Below are 22,923 nucleotides of genomic sequence, written 5' to 3' on the forward strand. Positions count from 1 at the left end.
AACTTGTGGGAAAAAAACCATCGAAGTGCGCACCTCTTTTGGAACATGTAAAGGCACGTTCAGCACAGCCGATTCCTGAACATTCCAGTCAATCTGGAATGGAACCCGACTTTCTTGCAAAACATCCTAGTTGAGCGTGTTCCGGTCGATTATGGAAGGCCGTTCCCGATTAGAGTGTGATTCTCCGGCGTTTCCAGGCTGAGGGGCGTGGAGGAGGTGCTAGAGGCCGTCCGGTCGGAGTGCGAGGAGGCGCAGAGGGAGGCGCGGGACGTGGAACAGCAGAACGCAGAGCTGCGCAGCTTCAACGCAGACCTGCGCGGCCTCATCGCCCGCCTGCAGACCTGCGCAGCCCTGCCCCCCGAAAGAGGAAGGTTCCCATCCCAGGGCCCCTGGCTCAGGGACAGACTGGCTACCCGAGGGCTGATCCTGGATCAGCCGTCTTGGTAACATCATGGCTGGGACTGGGGCTTGCCATGTTGTGGTGAACTGAACCTAGATTAGCTGTTACAGGCAGAAACCCAGGCTGCCATATCACATGTTTTACTCCCACTTTGAACCATGAACATGATCGACACAGTACAATCAGCTCAATAGAAAAAACTCTTTATAGAAACATCTCAACCACACACCACAAAACCAGGAACCATACTATTTGTAGGTTATATTGAAAAAAAAAAAAAACCCTCCAAAGGTCAGGGGGAATGGTGTCTCTCACTCTGACTTGTTCCCCCCCATCATTTCTGGGTACATGGTCTCTCCTGTTGTATGTCCTTTCCTCAGTTCGGGGGGAGTAACCTCTCTATGGGATGGGAGGTCCATATACATCTCCTTCAGAGCAAGCAGCAGTTTTAGCACAGGGGTACACAGGGCAGTGAGGACAGGCACGCTGTAGTACTGCAGGTAGAAGAACACGTCCCGCACCGGGAGCACCCCAAAAATGGTCAGCGTTCCCCTGCTCAGGGGTGGCAAACACCTTCCTCGCCAGTAGGTGGCGATGTTGTGGTACATTCTCAGGTCCAGGTCCAAAGTTGCAAGATGAGCCTGAAAAATAGATAGATAAATTGATAAAGTGGTATAGTTTTGGCTTTGAGGGTGAAGGTTACGATGTGATAAATACCCAAAATACCAAATATACCAGCGTATAAATACCCAGAAACTAGCTTGGCACTCTCAAATTCATTTTCTACTTAAAGTGCAAAATTGGAACCCCCCGTCTTGCAGCTATGATGGCACTTTCCATTGTGCTGTTGGGTGATGAAATCAGTCAGCTGTGACACTATTAATTACCTTAACCCTTCTCAGATATGCCTGTGGAGTGTCAGCTTTAAGTGTGGGGCATTTAAACATACAAAAGGTAGGACCGTGTAACAGTAATGAGCACCGAAACAGGGTGGGAAAGGGAATATATTTCGGTGGCAGGTAAGAAACCCACCAGCTCGTCCTGAAACTTGTGGACCGTCTCCTCGATGATGCTCTCCAGTCGCTGATACCACACCAGCAGCTGCAGCATCAAGAGGGTCCAGGTAGCCGTGGCGACCAACAGCAGAACCCTGCGGGGGTCGGAGGGGGGGAGAAGGGCGAGACAACATTTCATGACCTCTGATCCCCGCCCAATCATGAGTCATGAGTACCTCTACCCCATTCCCCTGGCTTTAGTGTAGAATGCAGGCTTTCTGTTTGAGAAGTTAGAACTGGGTTGCTGCTTGTTGATTTCATGTTATTCGTGTAGAGCACTTTGTAATGGGGCTTCATTATCAGTAAAAGTGATGTACACCGTGGACTCCCAGACCAGCCCTCAAACCAGAAATATGCTTCAATTTGTGCCAGACTACTGCGGAATTAAATAATAGATTCTTCCTAATGATGAATGTGTTGTTGTTTTTCAGTGAAAAGCCTAGCGCCACAGTATTGCAGGTGGAAGGCGACTATAATCTCACCACATCTTTATCCTTCTCGGGGTGAGACGGCTCTTCTGGATAACGTTATCTGCCAGGTAGTAGAGCAGAGTGCCTATCGCACCGATGTACAGCAGCAGGTAGAGCTGATAAGTACCGTGCGTCTGCAGCAGCTGAGTCTCAAACTGCTTCTTTATGCGGTCCTGTTAAGCGCAAACACACACGCATGCAGACACGGGCACAAACACAAACACACACACACGCACACACGCACACACGCACACATGCACACATGCACACATGCACACACACACACACACACGCATAAAGGCACACACACACACACACACACGCATGAAGACACGGGCACAAACACGCACACACACGGGCAAAAACACATGCATGCAAACACACGCACACACACACACACGCATGAAGACACGGGCACAAACACGCACACACACGGGCAAAAACACATGAATGCATGCAAACACACACACACACACACACACACACACACGCATGAAGACACGGGCACAAACACGCACACACGCACACACACACACACACACACACACACACAGAACCCACTGATCAGTGTCAGAGTCAGTCTTAGCCAACATCAGAGTCAGTGCTGGAGTCTCAGAGTCAGTCAAACCTGTGAGGTGGATTTAAAAAAAATACATTTTCACGAAAACATAAAGACCTAGTTCCACAGACACAGACTGAGCTTAGTCCTGGACTAAATCGAGTTTTGTATGGAAAAGACTTTTATTTACCATCAAGTCATCAGGTTACAGAGCGAGGGGGAGGGGTGGAGGAGGTGGGGGCGTACCTGCAGGTGGAGTAAGTGGGAGTGCCAGGCGAGGAGGCTGTGGTTGAGTGCACTCTGGGACCCGAGGGAGACCGGGTGTGCCGCGCTGAAGCCGCTCACTGCCGCCGTGTACCGATGCACACTGAGCAGCAATGAGCCTGCCGGCAAACAAGGTCAAAGGTTAAAGGTTAAAGGTTAAAGTGTCACATCACAGGCAGTTTGTGCTCAACAGATACACGGCACCTGCCAGCGTGCGGTGTCTTCGCTACATGAGGTTCTGGTGCTGTAGGAGATGCACCCTCCCCGCTATCGAGGCGATCTACTCCACTAGACTCACACGCAAAGAGCATGGCTCACCCCCTTCCACCCTCTGTTCACTCTGGCAGGGTCCATCAAGACCGGAAACCGTCAGGACCGCAGCAGTATCTACCCAGAGGCCATAAGAGGCATCAACTCTTTGTAGCACCTTTTAAAACTTTTTAACTTGCATTGTGCATGGTCACTTTAAGTATATACATTTTTGCCCCCTCTTCTTGTGTATTTTTGTCTGTTTATTGTGTTTTTAATGTTTGAGGTCACCAAATAAACTTCCATACCCTATGGCATTGCCATGCCATATGGCTGTGGCAATATTACAAGGCATTTAGCAGACGCTCTTATCCAGAGCGATGTATAACAAAGCGCAGATCAAACACAGGGACAAGTGTGAAGAGGACCCTAGAGGACAGTACGGTTCTAGTCCTAGCGTGAAAATACAGATACAATTGGAACCCTTGAAGAATTCAGTTATGTATTGAATCTTGAATCTTGTATTACAGTGCATGGCATCCACTGCCACAGTACTGCTATACTCATCCACAAGAGGCGAATAAAAAACTCTCTGATGCCAGAGCGATAACACCAGAAGCATTCTATTACTGAAGTGGACCGGCAGTGTGCGTGGTGCAGTAAAATTACCGTGTAAACATTTGAAGATGAGGAAAACGCTGAAGGACACGGTCAGGCAGCCCAGTCCCAACACAGCACCCTCCTGCACGGTCAGACGCATGCGGTCCATCTCCGGCCACAGGCTGACCTATAGGAGACCAGGAGAACAGCCAATCAGAACAAGAGTCAGAACGACCGCATCACAGCAGTGGCCAGAGCAGGAAACACAGGACACCCTGTGTGGAAGGGTGTGAATCAGACCCTCTCCTCCAACTGTACTGTAAATAAAAACCTGGGCTGTCGCATGGAAACGCGTTCTATTTCCGCTTTCTGATTTAACTAGCGGCACTGTCCAGATGACAATATGCACTGCCTGTTTAATAACAAGCCAGCAGACTTTCACTCCCACCTGAACCCCCAACTCTGCGTTTGCACAGTGTCGTAGAAGTACGCACATGTATGCATGTAGATATGAAACCTCTCCCTACCCCGCCTCCCACCGCCAGTCGGTCGAGACTCTCTTTAGCTTGCTGGTGTTTCTCCTGCAGCTGTTTCTGTCTCTCCTGCAAACTGGGGCCTGTGACACACACACACACACACAGGGGTATATATACATACATTTCATTTGTGACAAGACTGCCAACTGGAGTCTTTGTTCCCCAGGTGACATTACAGCCAATCATGGTCAACACGTGACGGAAAGCAATATCAACTGTAGACACGATTGATACGGCAAGACACAGCGATGTTGAGAATGGGCCTCAGCTTCACAGCCACCTGCAGGGTATTCTCATACCTGGAGTCATTCTCAGATTGGCAAGGTTTGGACTGACAGCCTTTTCCGATAACCTACGACAGGCCTCTGTGCTTGACCTGGAGGGGGAAAAAGTCATGAAGAAGATGGTAGCTGAAATATAATGAACATACGATTGCACACTATCCACACGACAAATCTAAACTGCAACAAGCACTAAAAACAACAGAAACCTAAACTATCCACGAATTGTATTCAATACAGTCTCGTGTGGCAGTCGCAGGGTTGATTGCTCACGTCATTAGATTCGCCTGGGCCCTTGAAATCAGGGGTGTAACGGGGCGCGTTCGAGGGGTGAGACTGAAGTTCTTCTGCGATGTCCCGTACAGGTTCTCCTTCCCCCCTTTTCTGCTCCGACGTCGACTCAGTTTCATTTCACTTAAAGCCTCCAGTAACCTTTGGGGGGTAATGCCCCCCGCGTCGGAGGCCATCGTTGACGATTCAGTTCGCTATCTCGAGTCTGTGATAATGCAAATTCAACAACAGCAAATAATTTAGCTAAACCACAGAGCGTAGCTATATTGAAAAATGTATCCTATAGTTCAGTTTCAGTGAACCAAAACACGTTGCCGTGAAAGCACCTATAACACAATAGAATATAACTCTCCAAGTCTGAAAATAGATTGTAGATATAAGAAAAGAGATCTAAATTTGGAATTAGAACGAAATCATTCTTATTTATACATTAGTATCAAAGGCTCCTCGGCTAGGTCACCGTTTAGCAATGAACTGTGATAGTTTTACTAGCGAACGACAAAAAGCATTTGAAGACTGTAATCAATACTAGCGAAATAAGTAGCCTATATATCATACACAAATACATTACAACACAATCGCGTGACAAATTATGACATTTCTGATTACCTAGAGTTTATTTTAGCTAGCACCAGTCTGTGTTCAGTTCAATCTTCCAGCGTTTAAATTTGCCTCTGCACAGGCACGATTAGTCGCTGGCAGTGTGGCCCGGACCTATCGTAAACCTGTGTTGATTGATCGCTGAAACGGTGCTCCATTGCTCTAACCTATTTCCGGGAAGTTATTTTTACCAAGCTTTTTACCCAGCATTTGTCGACAGGTGGCGTGCTTTCCGCTTGCAGCAGGGCTTCCTATTGTTCAAATCAAAATACAATTCAAGACATTTTTTCCCAGCATATTTGACAAATAAATACCGCACACTTTATCAGTTTGCCTTCCAAAATCATTCAGTGAATGATTGTGCATAAGGAGTGTTTTTCTAATTGGGCAGGTTTCCAAATGTTATCTTCCCACAGTACAGTATACACATAAACAAAATGACTGTTTGCCAACTAAACGGTTCAAAGTCCTTTTAAAGGTTACCTTAGGACAAAACAGACGGCCTGTTTATGCAAACAGCCACACCAGGCTTAATCTCCATCTGCTGTGTAGAAGACGTACGTTCAGTCAACATTAAATAATGTTTGTATGCATTTTATTAATTATATAAAATGTCAAAAGAGGACACACCCTACAACGGCAATGTATTCCACAAAGATTTTAATTCATTTTTTTATTACAAAAAGACTTACGCATAAAGCGAACAAAACCACAACACAGCTGTACACATATTTGAAGAGAGGTATATAAAATGGCGGTGTAAATTAACATTTTAATGTGCCAGGAGCGGTCTCCTTCAGTCAGAGTCCGGCATGCCCTCCAACCCCAGGACGATGTGGGCGAGTTTGGGGTCATCTCTCCAGTGGATCCTGCAGGCCAGGATCACCCCCTGAGGGAAGGGAAAGAGCGAGGGAGGGGGGAGATCGGTTACAAAAGCAGAAACGCTGTATGACATCATAAACTATCAGAAAACGCTAAATGCAAATACCAGCACAGCACTAAATAGGATCTAAGCACAGTTCATAATAGCTACTCACCAATTTGTACTGCATAATGTATGTATATACAATGCAGTCCATAACAGGCTCCAAAGGCAACCAAAAGCCTAGAATCAAGACTAGATACTGAAAGCTCTTATACCTGCACTAAGGACGTAATTTAGCCGCAGGACATTGTGTGTGCCAGTGTTCAGAATTTAGCCGCAGGACATTGTGTGTGCCAGTGTTCAGTATTTACCCGCAGTACATGTGTGACAGTGTTCAGTATTTACCCGCAGTACGTGTGTGACAGTGTTCAGCATTTACCCGCAGTACGTGTGTGACAGTGTTCAGTATTTACCCGCAGTACGTGTGTGACAGTGTTCAGCATTTACCAGCAGTACGTGTGTGAGTGTTCAGCATTTACCCACAGTACGTGCGTGACAGTGTTCAGTATTTACCCGCAGTACGTGTGTGACAGTGTTCAGCATTTACCCACAGTACGTGCGTGACAGTGTTCAGCATTTACCCGCAGGACATTCTGTGTGACTGCAGTCATTTTCTGGTATTTCTCCAGGACAGACTGAGCTTTCTCCAGGACCTTGCTGTACTTCCCCTCCTCTGGATGCTCCCTCAGCCTCTTCAGCTCCTCAATCTCCTGCATCCTCTCATGAGTGAGCTTCTTCAGTTCTGCACACAAACACAGAGTTCAGCGCCAAAACAAATCCAGTCACCTCATATTCATGGATATAACCTCGAAAGATTTGGACATTCTATTACATGCGAGTTAAATGACCTTTATAATGCATTTTACTGAAAAACAGAAAAGATAGACCCGTACGTTACAGACCTAGACCTAGACCTAGACCTACACCATTGCGATTTTTACTCACCTTTGCAAGGGTGAGTCGAGTGCATGTGTGGCTGTGCATTACCATGAAAATAATCAAGGGCTTGAGAAACATACCAAGCTTCTGTTTCTGCAGCCCAGTGGTCTGTTCCTGAAGTTCACGTGATTGCTGTGAAAACACCAGGTCTTTCAGGAACACACAGTAAAAGACTGCAGGTGAATGTAATAGGGGAAAAAGCACGGTCCATTACAATTACTTTCAATGACTTTGTTATGCTGTAATGTGACATTATTCCAGCAACAGTGTAGCTCAGTCGTAGCAAACTAAGTATTGAAATAGAGCAGAAGCAGAACAGATTAAATCAGTAGAAAGTAAAAGGGTAACTGAAGAGAAGCAGAGTAACAAATGTCAAACAGAGTAGCAAATGTCCTCTCACCTGCTGAAGCTTCATTATCTTTGAGCACAGGTCCTGCGTGTGATTGGTTGATGCCCTCATTGCACTATGACCGAACAGGTAAGGGGGGTTATACAGTGTACAGTATATATGTAGCAGCAACCCCACCACACACACACACACACACACACACACACACACACACACACACACACACACACACACACACACACACACACACACACACACACACACACACACACACACACACACACACACGTTCAGTACTTACTCAGCCTCTACATCACTCTGCTTCAGTTTCTCAGAGATAGCCTCCCAGACCTGCATTCTGCAAAGTACAGGTTATAACATCTACATTACAGTTCTCATCTTAATCTAAATCATAAAATTTAGGAAGTGATACACTACACCAAAAAGAACTGCACCATGAAGTCAACATTAAAGTTCATTATTACAGCTGTGGACCGTAGAAAGGCTTAAGTCATTAGTGATATCAACTAGTGGTTGAACCAATGACCGCCAGCACCAGTGCCAAAGCCACTAGCCAGCCAAAATCCAAAAACACCTGCAACATACCCGAGTAAGTACCCAGAGGTACTGGCCGCACAGGTAACTCTACATGACCTGCTGACGGCACACTCACCTGTGTAAGGCCAGAGTCTTGTTGCAGTGACTGATTTTAGCCTCCTCAATCTCCTTTTCATATTCAGACCTATGGATCACGAACATACATATTTCAGAAACTTGCCATGGTTTTACTGCTTATGGTTATTTTAAACCATTTTAATTCTTTTGGAGGAAGAAAAAAAAAACAGAAACATACTCATCTTTCTCTGCATCTGAATTTTCGCCATGAATTTTACTTTTACCTGATTGGGTGACAGGAGACATGTTTGAAACAATTAATTAGCTTGTCAGTGATTCATGAAAAAGACCTTGGATCTACAGATTGGAGACATGGTTAAACAGGTAGAGCAAAGCCATTATGAATGTGTTCAATGGAAAAGCAGCCTACCGGCTCTGATTTTTGCCATCATTTCAAAGCACTGATTTGACATCTGTTCCTTTATCCTGCAATTCAGATCAAATACACAGCAAATGACTCAATTCACTACTAAACGATAACCAACATCTGCCACTAGTTCAAAGGAGTACCCTTTACAAACACTTTTTTTAGTTACAGCACTGTATAAAAAAAGCATAAAGCAAATATTAACCATTTGAAATATCGTACAATGTACTATGAAGAGCAGTGAACACTTAAACGAAATCAAATCAATATTGATGTGACTACCCTTCACCTTTAGAAATTAATTAATTCTCTTAGGTACACCGTCCATCAGTTCTATAAGAAAAGCAGCTGGTTGGTTGCACCAAACATATTGGAGAACTTTCCGCAGTTGTTCAGCGGACTTTGGCTGTCTTGCTTGCTACTGGCTAGCCAGATAATCCCAGACAGTCTTGATCAAGTTTTTATCTGATCTATTACTTAATGCTATTTTATTTTATTAACGAAATTTTTGGAAATCTCTAATTTGCGGTCTTCTACCTACACACTAACAGATAACAAAACAATACATACAAAAATATCTAAGACCAAAACTTATTTTACCTTAGAATATCCGTGTGCGCATTATTTTTCTTTCCATTCTGAGGTTCGGGCGCATGGCAGCCCATCAATGCCACCTTTTCCAGCGCCAAGGCCACGTCCTGAAGCTCCGCATAGACATCCATGGCGTTGAGCGAAGATCCTGCAAAGCGCAAAAAACTAAAGACGCGGAGAATATCAAGATGCGGTTCGGGCGCTGCACAACAAATGCATCACCATATACATATGGAATGTAATTCCGTACGCGCTAAATCTAGCTAGCTACATGTTACTCCGGTATGCCGTTTGGTTTGCTAGCTAGCTAAATTAACTTAATTAATGAAGCGTAGCTAAACCTGATACCGGCTGTTCCTGAAACTACTGACATGCAGATTGGCAAATCGCTTTTACTGCTGAGGAAAACTGGCAGATTAACTACCAGGTTACACTGCCTGGTTAGGAAACTAGAAAGAAATATATAAAAATGTAGCTAGCTCATTAGTGTCCACAACAAGCTAGTAAGCATTAGCGAACAATCCAACTGGTAAATTCTAATAGCTGAATAAATAATTTCATTAACTATAGCTCAAATATGTTTATTACCTTTCCACAACACTAAATAAGTCAGATGTTTTTTTTCGGAACACAAATGTTAACTTTTCTGGCTTCAAGTCCACTCTCCTGATCGTTCCACAATATGGGCGGTCTGTTTATGTCACTGGCCAAACTTGATAGGCTGGGGAATGGTATCAGTTAAACGTAATAAAATAGCTATATTTTAATTGGTCAAGATTACGTCAATTGTTGGTCAAGGCTTTTTCTGTTCGATGATAGGCCCTCGCTGCAAACTGAATCTGCCGCCCGGAAATTGTCACTTGTCATATGATCAGCCAATGACAGGGAGGACAGCCAGGTTTTATGATCTTTGTATTCGCAGCGATATTAAAGGCAGAGAGTCAGATCCGCATTTGCTTTCAGTTTGGGGGACACTGGGCAATCGTTGTTAAAGTGGCTAATAACGAACTCCTTTTCTGTTTTCTATCACCCTTTACATTTGGATGACAGCTCGGGACATTCAGAGATGTCAGGTGAAGGATGCTGATGTTTTATGTCTTAGCTATAATGCATTACTGCTTTCTAAATGACAAAGGTTATCTGCATGACGTGCCTAGAAGCTTCTACACGACATCTTCAAGTATTAGAAAGTAGGACTGCGTTTCAGTCATATTTTCTAGACATATATTTTCCGATTGACATAATTGGTACAGGTAAGATCAATTTTGGCTTTTGTGAGTGTGCAGTCTTATTCTCCTGGCATTCCCTGCACGAATAATAAATGTGTCGACTGCCAGGTACGCCCGGTAATGGTAATGTGCAGAATACTAATGTGTTGCTAGCTAGGTACTGGCAGCCAGCTCCTTTAAAGATGCTAAAATAATGCCAAAACCGTTTAACAAACAAAGATAATAATAACAGCACCACCTTCTGTCCAGGAATAATAAACAACTGAGGGGAGTAACCCGGAATAAGAAGTCTGAGGTCGCCATGGGGAGTAAAGTCAGTGGCAAGATGGCCGCCGCCGGTAGGGTCGTTCAGGTAAATGTGTGACTGAAAGCAGCCAAATTCTTCATGTGCCATCTGTCAAACTGTATTTAATGTTTCAGTGGGAATTTTATGACTGAATAAATCACCAGGCGTTATAATTTGCTTAAATGTTGCCCTGACATGCGCGAAATGTGTAATGTCCTTGTACGTTGGGTTACAGCCATCCCACAAACCGCTAGCTAGCTAGCTAGAGTACTACCCTGCTAGTTGAATTGAGGTAGGGTACCTCTATTGGCAATTTATAGTCAATGATTACATTCTTCCTGTTTTGAATGGGACACAAAGGACGTACGGTAACTAGTCAGCTAGCTAATATATTTCCTGATCTAAACTTTATGCCAACTGGTGTCTGCTGTGTAGACTTACTTGTGATAGCTAAGTTAAGTTGCATTTAATGCCATTAACAGTGGATGATCACGAAATTGTAAACATTGTAGTCTGATTTGGAGGGTTGCCACTGGTAAACGAGCAAACTGAGCCAACTGTTAGCAAGGTTTGGGCTATAAGGTAAAACCTGACCCTACTAAGAATGATTGATGGTCCCCTTTGAACTCGCTAGTCAGCATAAGTATAACTGACCAGCTGGTTTGTTTGTTTTGTAAGGTAACTTGCACTTTGAAATCTAGAGTAAACGAATTAGCTACGCTACAGTAACGTTAGACACCGGTTTCCTCATCTGTATTTAAACTGATTTTTTTGGCAACCAAAAATGCTGGTAGATGATATTTGGTTTGCTGCAGGCGACAAAATGGAAAGTGTTTAAAGACCATGCTTTTGTGACCAACCCCCACCACCTTTCTTTGAGGTTTGAATGTTGAATATTGTCTTTCCTTAAATCCTATTTACAGGTCGTACGGCCTCATGCTCCATTGATAAAATTCCCGAATCGAAAGGATATACCAAGGCCAAATGGTAAGTCTGCGTCTTAACTGTAAACATTACACATTTACTCAGCTGTAGCCCACAAATGTTTGCTTCATATCTTCGTATCTAAGATTGTGTGTCTTGTGGTTGCAAACAAGGGTATTTGCCGAGGAATTTTCTGTTTGGGGGAAAAAGGCGTCCAATCAGTGACTTACATGAAGCACTTGATTGTTGAAAGTCACTGGAAACGTTCCAATCACTGGAAACGTTCCCTGACATTCCAACCCATTACATGCTACTTGAAGGAACTAGGAACTAGGAGCAAGGAGCTAGGATTATTGAGCAAGGAACCACAAGCGCATCCTTTGTGGAGGTTTTATTTCTTTTCTTTTTTTTAAGCGTGTTGTATAAATGATCCATCTGTGGATTATTACTTCTCATCTGCCACCCCTGTAACTCACATGGCATCAACCTGCTTCAAAGAGAAAGGACAATCCGTTTGCCTTATGCATGTTTCCTTGATTCTTCCGCCCTCGTGTCAGTTTCTCGCTTCCTTGTGAGCTAGGAGCGACGAAAGGAAGCAAGGAAGTAAAAATAAGTGATTGGAAAGAGCCCACTGAAACCCTGGAGGCACTGCAGGCCTCAAGGACTGGAATAAAACCTGTAGCACAGCACCCCCTATGGGACTGGAGTTGAACCTGCAGCCCCTCTAGACTTACAGGGTCTTTGTTTTGGTTCCAGTCCAAGAGATTTTGAAAACGGTGACTGCCTGCCTAGCAGAAACACCCCCCCTGGTGCAGACCCCTGTACCGCCACCCCCGCCCTCTTCAGCAGCCAGGCCCCCGGTGACACTCACCCGTCTCCCTGGCAACCCGGACACGGTCGCCGCGGTGACGGACTTCCCCCAGAGGTACCGCAGGAGGCTCATGACCCTGGAGGAGATGGACTACATCCAGGTGGGTGCCACATCCGAATATGGAAACCAGAGGGGCTCCGTGAATGCGTGGGGTATATTTTTTGCACTTGCTTTCGTTCAAAATACGCCCCTTGCTGAATCTACCCTGCTCTGATTAGTCAGTCTGATACCAGCAGGAGGGGAAAACGTTTCCAACCATTTTTTATTATTGCCCTTACAGTGCTAAGTCAATTTCCATTGGTCTCTTCTGAATTGACAGTTCTTTGGCATTTCCATGCTGATGGTTGATAACATGCTTTTGCATGCTTGCTACCTCATTTTTATACTCTAGTGAAACAGGAAGTGATGGAATAACACTATAATTCCTTTAGACCGTGATTAACAAAGATTTTATTGCCATTTTTTAACCTTTTATTGACAATAATTGTCAGGGGTGCCAATAATTCTGGAGCCCACTGAAGGTATTCTAAATGCAAAACGAATTTGGCGAGTTGTGACGTACTCGCTCTTGCCAATGTGGCTGAACAAAAACATGGGAGTCCTTTGTGACATTTTATACAATAAAGACATAAATGAACCACAACTACAAATGTAAAACACACAGACATCATTTTCTAACTATAATACTGCAGCATTCAATTCCCCATAGTATTTGCATTCTTAACCCCCTGAAATAACCCCTGAAAAGATTGCTTGCTTTAACCTTCTAGTCCAGGGGTGTCAAAGTCCAGTCCTGGAGGGCCGCAGAGTTGTTTGTGGTTTTCTTTCAATGAGCAGCCAATTAAGGCCTTGAGAACAAGGTGTATGGACTCTTTAGCCAATGAAAGACTTTGAAATGTATCTCTCATGCTGAAACACACCAAAAACCAGCAGACACTGCGGCCCTCCAGGACTGGAGTTTGACACCCCTGATCTAGTCAATTGCTATCCTAGAAGGTAAACAGCCTGACAGGAACAGACGCACAGCCACACACAGGGCACATAATCAATCACCTACATCTTTCTTTCAAATTGGCCGGCTATAAAGCATGTGAAAGCGAACGATTCTGATGGCAAAGTTGTGATGTATTCCTGACACGGAGAAAAGGAACGACTCCATGTCAGTTGAAAGCAGGTTCTGATTTCAGCCTTGCTGCAGTAACCTCACATTCTGCTCCTGGAAGCCTGGAGTGTGTGCTGAATTTTGTTCTAACAAACTAAGCTCCACTTGTTTAATTTGACTGATTGCTGAATTACCTGTAAACCTTTCCCTGGCCATTTCCTAAAGTATGCTGCAGTAAAACATGTCTTGAGTACTGTTTCTGTGCTGCAAAAGCACATCAATTTAATCACTCACAGAAACTGTGACTGTATCTAGCAGAGAGTATGGGGACATTATCATGAAGATTCTTGCTTCAGTTCCTGTAATGACACTGCCTTGTAATAGCAGCATATTTTAAATTATGGTGATTTTTATATGTTGCTTATTTTTTATTACTACTGTTGTTGTTTGCCCCCTTACTGCTTTCAGTCTATCTTGGCTTCGTCTCACTTGTAAAAGAGGCGTTTTTGGCTTGTCAGATAAAGGTTAAAATTGAGGACATCTCATATACTGTATAATTGGAATAGATTGTGTTATGTACAAAAGGACTGTAAAAACGAGCAGTAATCTCATTGTGTTTGTCTTTGCTCCACAGCGTGGCGGGCCTGAATGAGACAGAGTTCCTGTGTAAATCTACCAAAGTCCTTATCTGTGGATATTGCTTTGTGTCTCCGCTTTGTGTGGGGAGTGCAACCTATCGTTGCGGGCACACTGCCTTGTATATTATGACTTAATATAAATACAATTATTTAATTACTGGGGGACATTTATACACAGTTTATTTTTAAAGGTGTTGATTGTGGTGTAACTTTCCCCCCCTCTTCTGAATGCTTCCATGTTTGTCGCTTCATTGTTTGCCCGCAGAGTTCTTAAAGGAACAGGGAACTGTCTCTTACTGAAAGCAGAGAATACGTTATGTTATTTTGCGGTTGCTTTGAGCCCTCTGTTGGTTGGAGCTTAAAGGGGATGGATGGTGTTCTCTGTAACCCACACAGTAATGCATTCTCTTTCCTGTAGTAAAAAAAAAAAAGTCAGGGTTGTAGAATTGCCATTTCCCAACACCGTGCCCTATGACCTATGACCTCCAGGGAGGCACAGGCATATATCATTACACCACATATATGCTGCTGCTTTGCATAGTGTTACACCATTTCTGCACATTTTGAGAGACGCTAAGAGTAGGCTGAGAGACAGGAACTGAACCCAGGCTGATTATACTGACAGCCACTTGCTGTTCTACAGCTGGCTGCTTGGGGTAAAGGTTTGTCTAGCCCCAGAAAGACATTTTACATTTTAGACTAGCTACATGAGTACTGTCATACAAGTATTGAGCACAGAGCTAATGCAAAACTAATTTGTGGGTTTTATTGTTTTTTTTTTTTGGGTGGGGTTGGAATTTTTCATGAATAAAACAAAAATCTATAAATTAATGAGTGTGAAATGTGTTTATTTTTATGAATTCGTTTTTTAAAACTGGTTTAACACTGAAAAGGCTTCAAGCTATCAAAATCAATTCAATTATTTGTATAGCACTTTAAACAACCTACAGGCCACACACACTACTCCAGGAGTATTATACACCCTGTAGGTAACACACAGTACTACAGGAGAACCAGGGTATTTTACACCCTGTACACAGTATTCCAGGATGTCCAGTGACAATTTACAGCCTACAGGTCACACACAGTACTACAGGAGAACCAGTGACTATTTTACACCCTGTATGCCACACACAATACTACTGGAGAGCCAGTGAGTATTTTACATGGGCAGATATACATGTTTTCACATGTAATCCCAGCTGCTCTGTCCTTGTTTGGAAAATGTATACATCTGCGTGGCCAGCAAAGCAATCTACACCGCCACCATTTTGATTGTACTTTACACTCATTTTTGTATTTTTTTTTAACAAAAAACATTTTTGTGTATTTCCGCCCGTTTCTGTGCGTTCTCTGCTTCCGTTGTCACCCCATGCCCAAAAATGTTTTCAGGGCATGGTGACTCGTGCCGTACAGGTCCCCTCTGTGGGGAGGGGGGGGAGTCACCGTTCCTCGTCCAGAGCCGGCAGGAAGTCGGCAACCGTGTCCACCACATAGTCAGGCACACAGGCCGCCCCCTGGGGGTCTGTGCTGTCCCTGTACCCCAGCGCCTGCTGCAGCGTAGACACCCCCGTCAGCGCGAGCACCGTGTCGACGCCGCAGCTCCGCCCGAACAGCACGTCCGTCTCCAGCCGGTCGCCCACCATGAGGGTGCGGGCGGGGTCCACCCCGAACCGGCTGACGATGCACTGGAACATGAAGCGGCTGGGCTTGCCGATGACCGTGGCCTTGCGCTCCGCCGCCGTCTCCAGGGCCGCCGCCAGGCTTCCGGAACCTGCCGCACAGGAGAGGAGGGGCCAGTCACGGCGTCAAAAACGGCAGGTGTGAGTATACGGAGAGATTGCTATGGGGTGTTCTCCTTAGATCCTGGCTCCTAAAGTTTTACTCCACACACAAGCACGTACATATGAGCACACAGCCACAATAAGCCATGACTTTAGTTCAGCCTAGCTTAGCTTCAATACTAATGAAGCTTGGCAGGCCTGGGCTTCAGCCGTTTAACCCTTTCAGTCCCAAGAGGTCCATATGACACTCTCGACCTTATACCTTTTAAACCAAATATAAACAAACAAAACAAAATGACTGCTATACTATTGTTTTGAGCCCCTATTAAAAACCCTACGAAATTCTCAACTTTTCAAAATTCTCAACCAAAGCCAATACCCCAGGGGTTTGGGTGGAGCCACACATTGGGATTGGGACTAAAAGTGTTTTAACATGATGGGTATTGCTTCTGGAAAATGTCTGAGTGGTAATACTTTTAATCCAAACGGCTTGTTTAGCGATCTACACTCTTGAGGTAGTCCAGTGCATAAATGCACAACCTGTGTTCACTCTGCACTGCCTATATAAAGAATGCCGTTACAGTTTTCTGCCAATCATTAAATTAGCAACGTTTTCAGCTGTAGCAACAGTGCTGTGGTATCCGTACTCTGACACATGGAGGAAGCTCCATTTATCTGCCGATATCGCCATTATGTAATACAGTACAATTTAGTCTTGAGGTGACAACCGCGTTAATCATTGCAAGACAAGTGCTTAATGCAAAACGGACCAACCTGGTGACACTCTGCCACGTGGACGAGGGTGCCAGGGGTCCCCATCAGTAGCCAGAAACAGACAGTTTGGATCCCGCAGGTAGCAGCAGGCTTTCGCCAGTTTAAGAAAATTCAGTTTGTCGTCATACCCAACCAGGACCGCCTTAACGTCTGAGTCTAAGGGGCAGTCGTATATGGTCGCGCCGGGAACATCGGGTTCTCTCCCCACGACTGGCACGCCAGCTTCGTACAGCTCAGTGTATACTCCGTCGCTGCCGATGACATAAACCTTGCCTTGTACCTTGGCCATGTCTCGCAGGTAAATCGCCGAACAGTAAGCCGAGCTCACGACGTCGCTTTGGACGACATCACAGAAACCCAGTCGCGAAAACTTGCTCAAATAGCTATCCCTCGATCGGGTGCAATTGTTCGTAACGAAGAAAACGCTTTTGCCACGTTTCTTCAACAAACTCACCACCTCCGGCGCACCAGCTACCGCTTTGTCGCCATTCCAAATCACCCCGTCGCAATCGAAAAGCACGCAGTGTTTTGTATGAAGGAGATCTTTTAAATGGGTTCCCAAGAGCCTTCGACAACCTAGGCTTCTCGTAGCGCCTGCCATCTCGCAGCGCCTTCCCTGACTGGCAACCCGTCTCTCAACGTCTCTCCCTGTAAACCAGGGGAAATTACTTCACTGGGTTAAACAAATTGATAATATATGCCCTATTTGTAAATGACAAGTCCAGCTATAAAGGATGATATGACCACTACTCCCACTTCAACAATAAGCCTTCGCCGAACATTAATCGCCACGCCCCCATATTTCACTGACATAGGAGCCGATCCACGCCTCCTCACCACGCTGATCCAATGAAACAGCGGCGCACGCCCTGTCATTCAACTCGGTTACCAAGCGTAGAGCAAAGCACTGTTGTAGCCGTTTTGGGAGCCCGATACGTTGGTTAAGGCACGACACAACTATGTATCAAAGCATTAAAGGGAATTAACACATTTTTGATACAATTGATCAAAAATACGTCATCCTATCAATCACAGCATGTTTCGATTCCAGGAACCCACAGTGCCTGTCCAGCAAATCCAGCCTCGACTTAAACTGTCAAAGCAAAAAAATGTGCCAGCTCCTCAAAGGAAATATATAAAAGCACTTAGCACCTCTATATGTACATGTAGAAGATATAGTGAGCACCACATTCACTAGGTTCTGTACTCTAGCACGTTGAGTTTGAAAGGATCCAATACCAGTTGTAGTATTTGGTCACATATCCTTCACATGCAATGACTGTTTGAAGCCTGCAACAGACAAGACATCACCAAATGCTGGGTATCTTCCCTGGTGATGCTCTGCCAGGCCTGCACCGCAACCATCTTCAGTCCCTGCCCTTTTGCCTTCTGTCTCCTCCTCCCTGTTCAATTGGATTCAGATCTGGCAATTGACTCGGCCAGTCAAGGATATTCCACTTTTTGGCCGTCAAAAACCCCTTTGTTGCTCCAGCAGTATGTTTCAGGTCATTGTATTGTTGCCTAATAAAATATTTCTGTTGACTTCATTGTTCTAATTCTGTCTGCAGTCGTGTCATCGATGCAGACAAGTGAGCCCGTTCCACTGGCAGCCATACAGGCCCAAGCCATAACGCCCCCTCCACCATGTTTCACAGATAAGGGGAATTGCTGACAGTCTGCATTTCAACCTCATTGAGTTTGAAAGGATACAACGACAAAGTGCTAGAGTACAGAACCAAAAAAAAATCACAAAAAGTGTCACTGTCCAATTAATTATGGTGCTCAATACATTTATGACATGCTGTCATAATCCATTAAATGCACCTGTTCACCAATCTAGGCACAGACCTTAGTACTGAAATCCCTTGATATTGAGAATACTACACTCAGTTGCCCCCGCCCATTCAGTCAAAGCCCCAGTGGCTTAGCATTGATGACCATTCATTTTCATGGTCAGGTGCCCAGAATGCTGTAGCTACAAGTATAAATATTTAAATTATTTTAAATGTAATAGCCATTTTTCAATTAAATTAGGGAAAAAATGAAGTTGAAATATTTGTGTAAATGTTTAAACAGTGCAAAAGAAGAGCAGGAATACTCACAATATTTCCAGGTTTATTTCTGGATCTGTACACCGGGTATTAAAGAAGAACAAAATACAAAATCCTCAACAAAACCAAAACAATTCAGTTTATATACAAATATTTATAAACAATAAAGATTTCCTCTTTAACATTTCAGATATTAAATGCTGCTCTGATTGTCTATTTCTGGCTATATAAATGTATGTTTTACTCAAAAAGAAAGATTATTTTTCAAATGAACAGAAAACATTTCAACTGCAGTGGCGGTTAAGTTTTCCTTTCATCTCGAAAACAAAATACAGAAAAAGAGAAATTAATATGCTTAAAAAAAGAAAGAAAAAAGAAAGAAACTCAATCCCACATTGAGTGAAGATTTCTTTAAAAGGTCACATTTAAGATACATTTTCTGGGGTTGGTTTAAAATACAGGTACTCTCCTAAAGATTGGTTTCATTAGGTTACATTCTGAGCATTTCTTTTTTTCTATTACACTTTTGTACAAACTTTGGATAAAATAAATAGGCTATCGCTGAATCACTACGTTTATTCGTCAGTCAGAGCTGAAACTTGGACAGCTCGATAGTCCACCTTCCTGCATTACCCCACACACTGGGGCTGTAACATACATCCTTCAGATTTACCCTGCAGCCAGGGGCTGTGTTACGGACAGTTTAACAACAATTTAGGGAAAAAAATTAAAACAAATTACAACAGGAAGCCAGTCAGGGAAACACAATAAATAAGACCACTGCTGCAGACAGTGCAGGACATCTAGCTGTGAAGCAAGCAGTGCGATTATTTCAGTGTGTAGTCACAAAGCAACTAGAGCAATAGTGCTTATCCAGGAACAAGTCTCTTCCCAAGTCCATATTCCTAATCCATTTTGAGTAGAAAGGCAAAACTGATCCCAGATCAGCACTTTGAGCACAAGCCCCAGTGCCACAGTATCTCTCACTGGACACATTTGCATGGCATAAGTGGTCCCACACGTGACTGCAAACCTTGCATTGGACCCAATAGTGTTTACTGTTCAAACGGTTACAGGATTACAAACAATGTAGACTCCACGCACAGCAACTAGGCCTCGAGAAAACCACGACCGCCAAAAATCGCCATACATCTTCCAAAGTACTGATCTAGGGTCAGTCCTGCCTTTTTTGCTATGGTAGTTAGGATATGGACAAAAGACTGATCCTAGATCAGCCCTTCGACTACAAAACACTATGTAAATGGGCCCTGGGAAAGGAAATAATCAGAAGAGTGCTTCCCCCGGTGGAGAGCCATCTGACCTGCACTTCTGCAACAACCTTTTTACGCCCACACCAGTCTCACTGGCACCCACCCACAAAGCAGCATACAGGCTGTATCTCACCAAATAAAATCAAATAAAATGCAAATAAAAAAAAAAAATCAGACTTTAAAATCCAAAACAAAAACAGAACAATCGCTTAATACTTAGGTAGGTAAAGCCGTGTTTAGTGGTTTGCCTCAGTGAAAAGTCCCATCTAGCATGCATGGATAAATGGTCTTCTGCTGTAGACAATAACAATAAAATAAAGTCAAACCGTCTGTCTGTACATATTTACAAATTATTGCCTTATATTAACAAGGAATTTCAAACAAAATCTTTGAACAGAAATTCACAAGTTTATGAGGTCAAATACTTAAATTTTCAAGACTACCTGATGATTATATACAAATGCAACTCAGCGACCGCCTGACTATTTTGGGGGGGGGACAAAGCAACCTGCCACAGTGAACACACCACTGACCTCACCAGCATCTCCATAGAAATAGAATTACTAGCATGGTTACGAAAAAAAACCAAAAAAAAACCCAACAAATCAATTTACATAAGTGCTGGAGGACCACATCGGATTGGATCTAATCCATATATTAATATTCAAATGAAACGCTTTTCACGTACCATAGAGGCTTGCTATTACACTAGTACATTAAGTAACTCTCGCATATACATCGTTTCGGAAAGACATTCTGGAGAAGGGTAGTCTGGACGAGCTAATGAAATCGAGCTCCACCGATATAGTAATTCTACAGCTATGCTGACGTTCAGCAGTTCCTCTAGTCTCTTGGCAGGGTTAGTCTGGCTTCAGGTCCCATCTCCGAATGCATAGATAAAGGGAGTAAACATGAATACTGCATAAATTAAACTGCCAATGGTCCCTTCTCTGCCTCGCTTTTCTCTCTCCTCCAAAGACGCTGACATAAGACAATACCCACAATGCCCTGTTTCTCAACTGGAATCGTTCAACAGGAAAACCACTAGAGACCCGAACAGGTCTGCAGTACTGTGACGTGGGACTGGCGTTTGCGTGAGTCGTACCGTGAGGTGGGATTGGTCTGTCTGTAGTTACGCGGTACGGGATTGGGGTTTGTGCCTGTAGTACCGTGACGCAGGATTGGTGTTCTGCAGTGCCGCGATGCGGGTTCGGTGTTCCCGCCTGCAGTAACGTGCCACGAGATTGGCGTGTCTCTGCACTGCGGTCACGCCGGATTGGCGTTTGTGTCTGTAGTACCGCGACGCAGGATTGGTGTTCAGGACGCTGTTGTGATTCAATGCCAGCAAGGAGCTGGGGCTGCATTTTCACGGCTATGTACAGGTGTACGTTTAGAGTCAAATAACATCCCTGTCCCCAAAAACACAAAACAAAAAAAACAAAAAACAAAATTAATGGGGACCCACTGGAATAGACATGCAAATGGCTCAGTTTGGACACTCAAAATAGTCTTATTCACACAAGCCTCTGAGAAATGTAAAACGTGCCCATTGGTTTTTTAGCAAAGTTGTTCGACTGTACAAGTTCCTACAAAAAAAGGCAACACAATTTACTTACAAGACTAAGGCTAAAGTTGTGATGACCTTGGCGCAGTCCACTATGCTTCTTTGCAATAAATACACACCTAGCTATCCACAAACCAGCACACGTTCACCGACACCGTTTCTCAGACACTTTAAACAAATTAATTACGCACAATATTTCAGTCACGGAGAAACTTCAAAAGCAAAAAAGCAACTTCGAGAGAGAGAAAAAAAAAAAAAAAAAAAAAGGTTACTGCGGTAGTTATGGTATCAACATTTGCACTGTTTTCAGGGAAGAACATTTTTGGGGAAAAGCTGTCAAAACCATCTGACCATGATGGTTACATTCTTGCAGGGACCTCATTTATAATTTTGGTCCATTTCTACAATGCGGTGTAAAGCTGTGATCGTGAGTGACTGGGTGACTCTGAAGAGTCAATCAAAAAGACCTGCACCTTAAATTAGGCCCACTTAGGCCCAAGGTCCACTGGATCTGCCATGTCTGTCACTAATAGTAGAAGATCTCTGATGTTACTAAATCATTTCTTTACATTAGGCTGCGCCAGATTTAGATGATTACCTTACGCCCATACAAATAGACAGTGAATGTTCTAGATCCACAACTCAATCACGGAACTTCAACTTCGTTCGCGTGAGATAGTAAAATGTGCCACTTGTGGACCGAGGCCTCCCACAGAGCCCAGGGATGCGGTTCTGTGGTCCTTCTCTCCCCCGAACAGAGAAATACCGTTAACTGGGACACCTCCATGGCCCCAAGTGCTCGGTCACCTCCTACACAGGAAGTTTCTGCAGGCCCGGGTGTACAGGTTCAACAGAGACACCTGAGCCCTCTTACAAAATGCTACAAGAGCCAGAGTCTGGCACAGCCAACCAGCTACCGTACCTGCAAACTCTCACCTTCCACAGTACCACTCAAAACAATGACAGACAAAGCCACACACAGGAAAGGGGGCGGGGAGGAGGCGTTTCCATTGGCCGTTCAGCGCAGAAAAAAGCTGTCATTGGTGTAAAGATGTGGCGGGGACCTCCTCCTCTGCGTGTCCCAGACGACAGACCGTCCACATTTAAAAACTGAAAAAATAAAAACCCAAAATGGCTATATTTTTCTCTTGAGAAATCAAGATATTAAGTTCTATACGATAAAAGACATCACTGATGTCATAGTAAAAAAAATATTTATATATATTTATATATATATACACGTTTACTCAAAATAAAAGTCGAGGCGTTTTTTTTTTT

General features: G+C 44.1%; 4 protein-coding genes across 6 annotated transcripts; 1 reads left to right on the forward strand and 3 right to left on the reverse strand.

The window, feature by feature from the left end:
- Positions 1 to 610: 610 nt before the first annotated feature.
- LOC133141222 (uncharacterized) lies at positions 611 to 5,453 on the reverse strand. Its single transcript, XM_061261698.1, has 9 exons — positions 5,315 to 5,453; positions 4,688 to 4,910; positions 4,433 to 4,509; positions 4,125 to 4,213; positions 3,667 to 3,784; positions 2,731 to 2,867; positions 1,938 to 2,098; positions 1,433 to 1,550; positions 611 to 1,041 (listed from the first exon to the last, which is right to left on the reverse strand). Exons 2-9 carry the CDS (start codon positions 4,879 to 4,881, stop codon positions 712 to 714), a joined length of 1,224 nt encoding a protein of 407 aa, XP_061117682.1. The 5' UTR covers positions 4,882 to 4,910; positions 5,315 to 5,453; the 3' UTR covers positions 611 to 711.
- A 550-nt stretch (positions 5,454 to 6,003) lies between these two features.
- cenph (centromere protein H) lies at positions 6,004 to 9,865 on the reverse strand. 2 transcript variants are annotated; one of them, XM_061261726.1, is made up of 10 exons: positions 9,740 to 9,865; positions 9,161 to 9,299; positions 8,564 to 8,619; positions 8,372 to 8,417; positions 8,192 to 8,260; positions 7,820 to 7,876; positions 7,570 to 7,633; positions 7,250 to 7,301; positions 6,812 to 6,972; positions 6,004 to 6,194 (listed from the first exon to the last, which is right to left on the reverse strand). In XM_061261726.1, exons 2-10 carry the CDS (start codon positions 9,280 to 9,282, stop codon positions 6,102 to 6,104), a joined length of 720 nt encoding a protein of 239 aa, XP_061117710.1. In that variant the 5' UTR covers positions 9,283 to 9,299; positions 9,740 to 9,865; the 3' UTR covers positions 6,004 to 6,101. The 2 variants fall into 2 exon arrangements, with proteins under 2 accessions (XP_061117710.1, XP_061117709.1); XM_061261725.1 differs by having other exon boundaries at positions 9,161 to 9,316.
- A 146-nt stretch (positions 9,866 to 10,011) lies between these two features.
- kgd4 (alpha-ketoglutarate dehydrogenase subunit 4) lies at positions 10,012 to 15,032 on the forward strand. Of its 2 annotated transcripts, none has more exons than XM_061261804.1 (5): positions 10,012 to 10,224; positions 10,630 to 10,732; positions 11,590 to 11,653; positions 12,347 to 12,561; positions 14,198 to 15,032. In XM_061261804.1, exons 2-5 carry the CDS (start codon positions 10,682 to 10,684, stop codon positions 14,213 to 14,215), a joined length of 348 nt encoding a protein of 115 aa, XP_061117788.1. In that variant the 5' UTR covers positions 10,012 to 10,224; positions 10,630 to 10,681; the 3' UTR covers positions 14,216 to 15,032. The 2 variants fall into 2 exon arrangements, with proteins under 2 accessions (XP_061117788.1, XP_061117789.1); XM_061261805.1 differs by lacking the exon at positions 10,012 to 10,224 and adding an exon at positions 10,233 to 10,404.
- On the reverse strand, positions 13,334 to 17,522 carry LOC133141298 (chronophin-like). Its single transcript, XM_061261802.1, has 2 exons — positions 16,760 to 17,522; positions 13,334 to 15,975 (listed from the first exon to the last, which is right to left on the reverse strand). Exons 1-2 carry the CDS (start codon positions 17,358 to 17,360, stop codon positions 15,644 to 15,646), a joined length of 933 nt encoding a protein of 310 aa, XP_061117786.1. The 5' UTR covers positions 17,361 to 17,522; the 3' UTR covers positions 13,334 to 15,643.
- Between the last annotated feature and the right edge of the window lie 5,401 nt (positions 17,523 to 22,923).

The sequence above is a fragment of the Conger conger genome, chromosome 11 (genome assembly GCF_963514075.1).
Source record: "Conger conger chromosome 11, fConCon1.1, whole genome shotgun sequence".
Taxonomy (NCBI): domain Eukaryota; kingdom Metazoa; phylum Chordata; class Actinopteri; order Anguilliformes; family Congridae; genus Conger; species Conger conger.

Coding starts and splice junctions, on each gene's coding strand:
- LOC133141222 (XM_061261698.1), bottom strand. CDS start 4,881: ATGGCCTCCGACGCGGGGGGCATTACCCCCCAAAGGTTACTGGAGGCT. Junction 4,510..4,687: donor GCCCAGGCGAATCTAATGAC/GTGAGCAATCAA, acceptor TTCCCCCTCCAG/GTCAAGCACAGAGGCCTGTC. Junction 2,099..2,730: donor CCCACTTACTCCACCTGCAG/GTACGCCCCCAC, acceptor TGCGCTTAACAG/GACCGCATAAAGAAGCAGTT.
- cenph (XM_061261726.1), bottom strand. CDS start 9,282: ATGGATGTCTATGCGGAGCTTCAGGACGTGGCCTTGGCGCTGGAAAAG. Junction 6,973..7,249: donor GCTGCAGAAACAGAAGCTTG/GTATGTTTCTCA, acceptor GTTTGTGTGCAG/AACTGAAGAAGCTCACTCAT. Junction 6,195..6,811: donor TCACACAGAATGTCCTGCGG/GTAAATGCTGAA, acceptor CCCTTCCCTCAG/GGGGTGATCCTGGCCTGCAG.
- kgd4 (XM_061261804.1), top strand. CDS start 10,682: ATGGGGAGTAAAGTCAGTGGCAAGATGGCCGCCGCCGGTAGGGTCGTT. Junction 10,733..11,589: donor CCGCCGGTAGGGTCGTTCAG/GTAAATGTGTGA, acceptor TCCTATTTACAG/GTCGTACGGCCTCATGCTCC. Junction 11,654..12,346: donor GGATATACCAAGGCCAAATG/GTAAGTCTGCGT, acceptor TTTTGGTTCCAG/TCCAAGAGATTTTGAAAACG.
- LOC133141298 (XM_061261802.1), bottom strand. CDS start 17,360: ATGGCAGGCGCTACGAGAAGCCTAGGTTGTCGAAGGCTCTTGGGAACC. Junction 15,976..16,759: donor ACGTGGCAGAGTGTCACCAG/GTTGGTCCGTTT, acceptor CCTGTGCGGCAG/GTTCCGGAAGCCTGGCGGCG.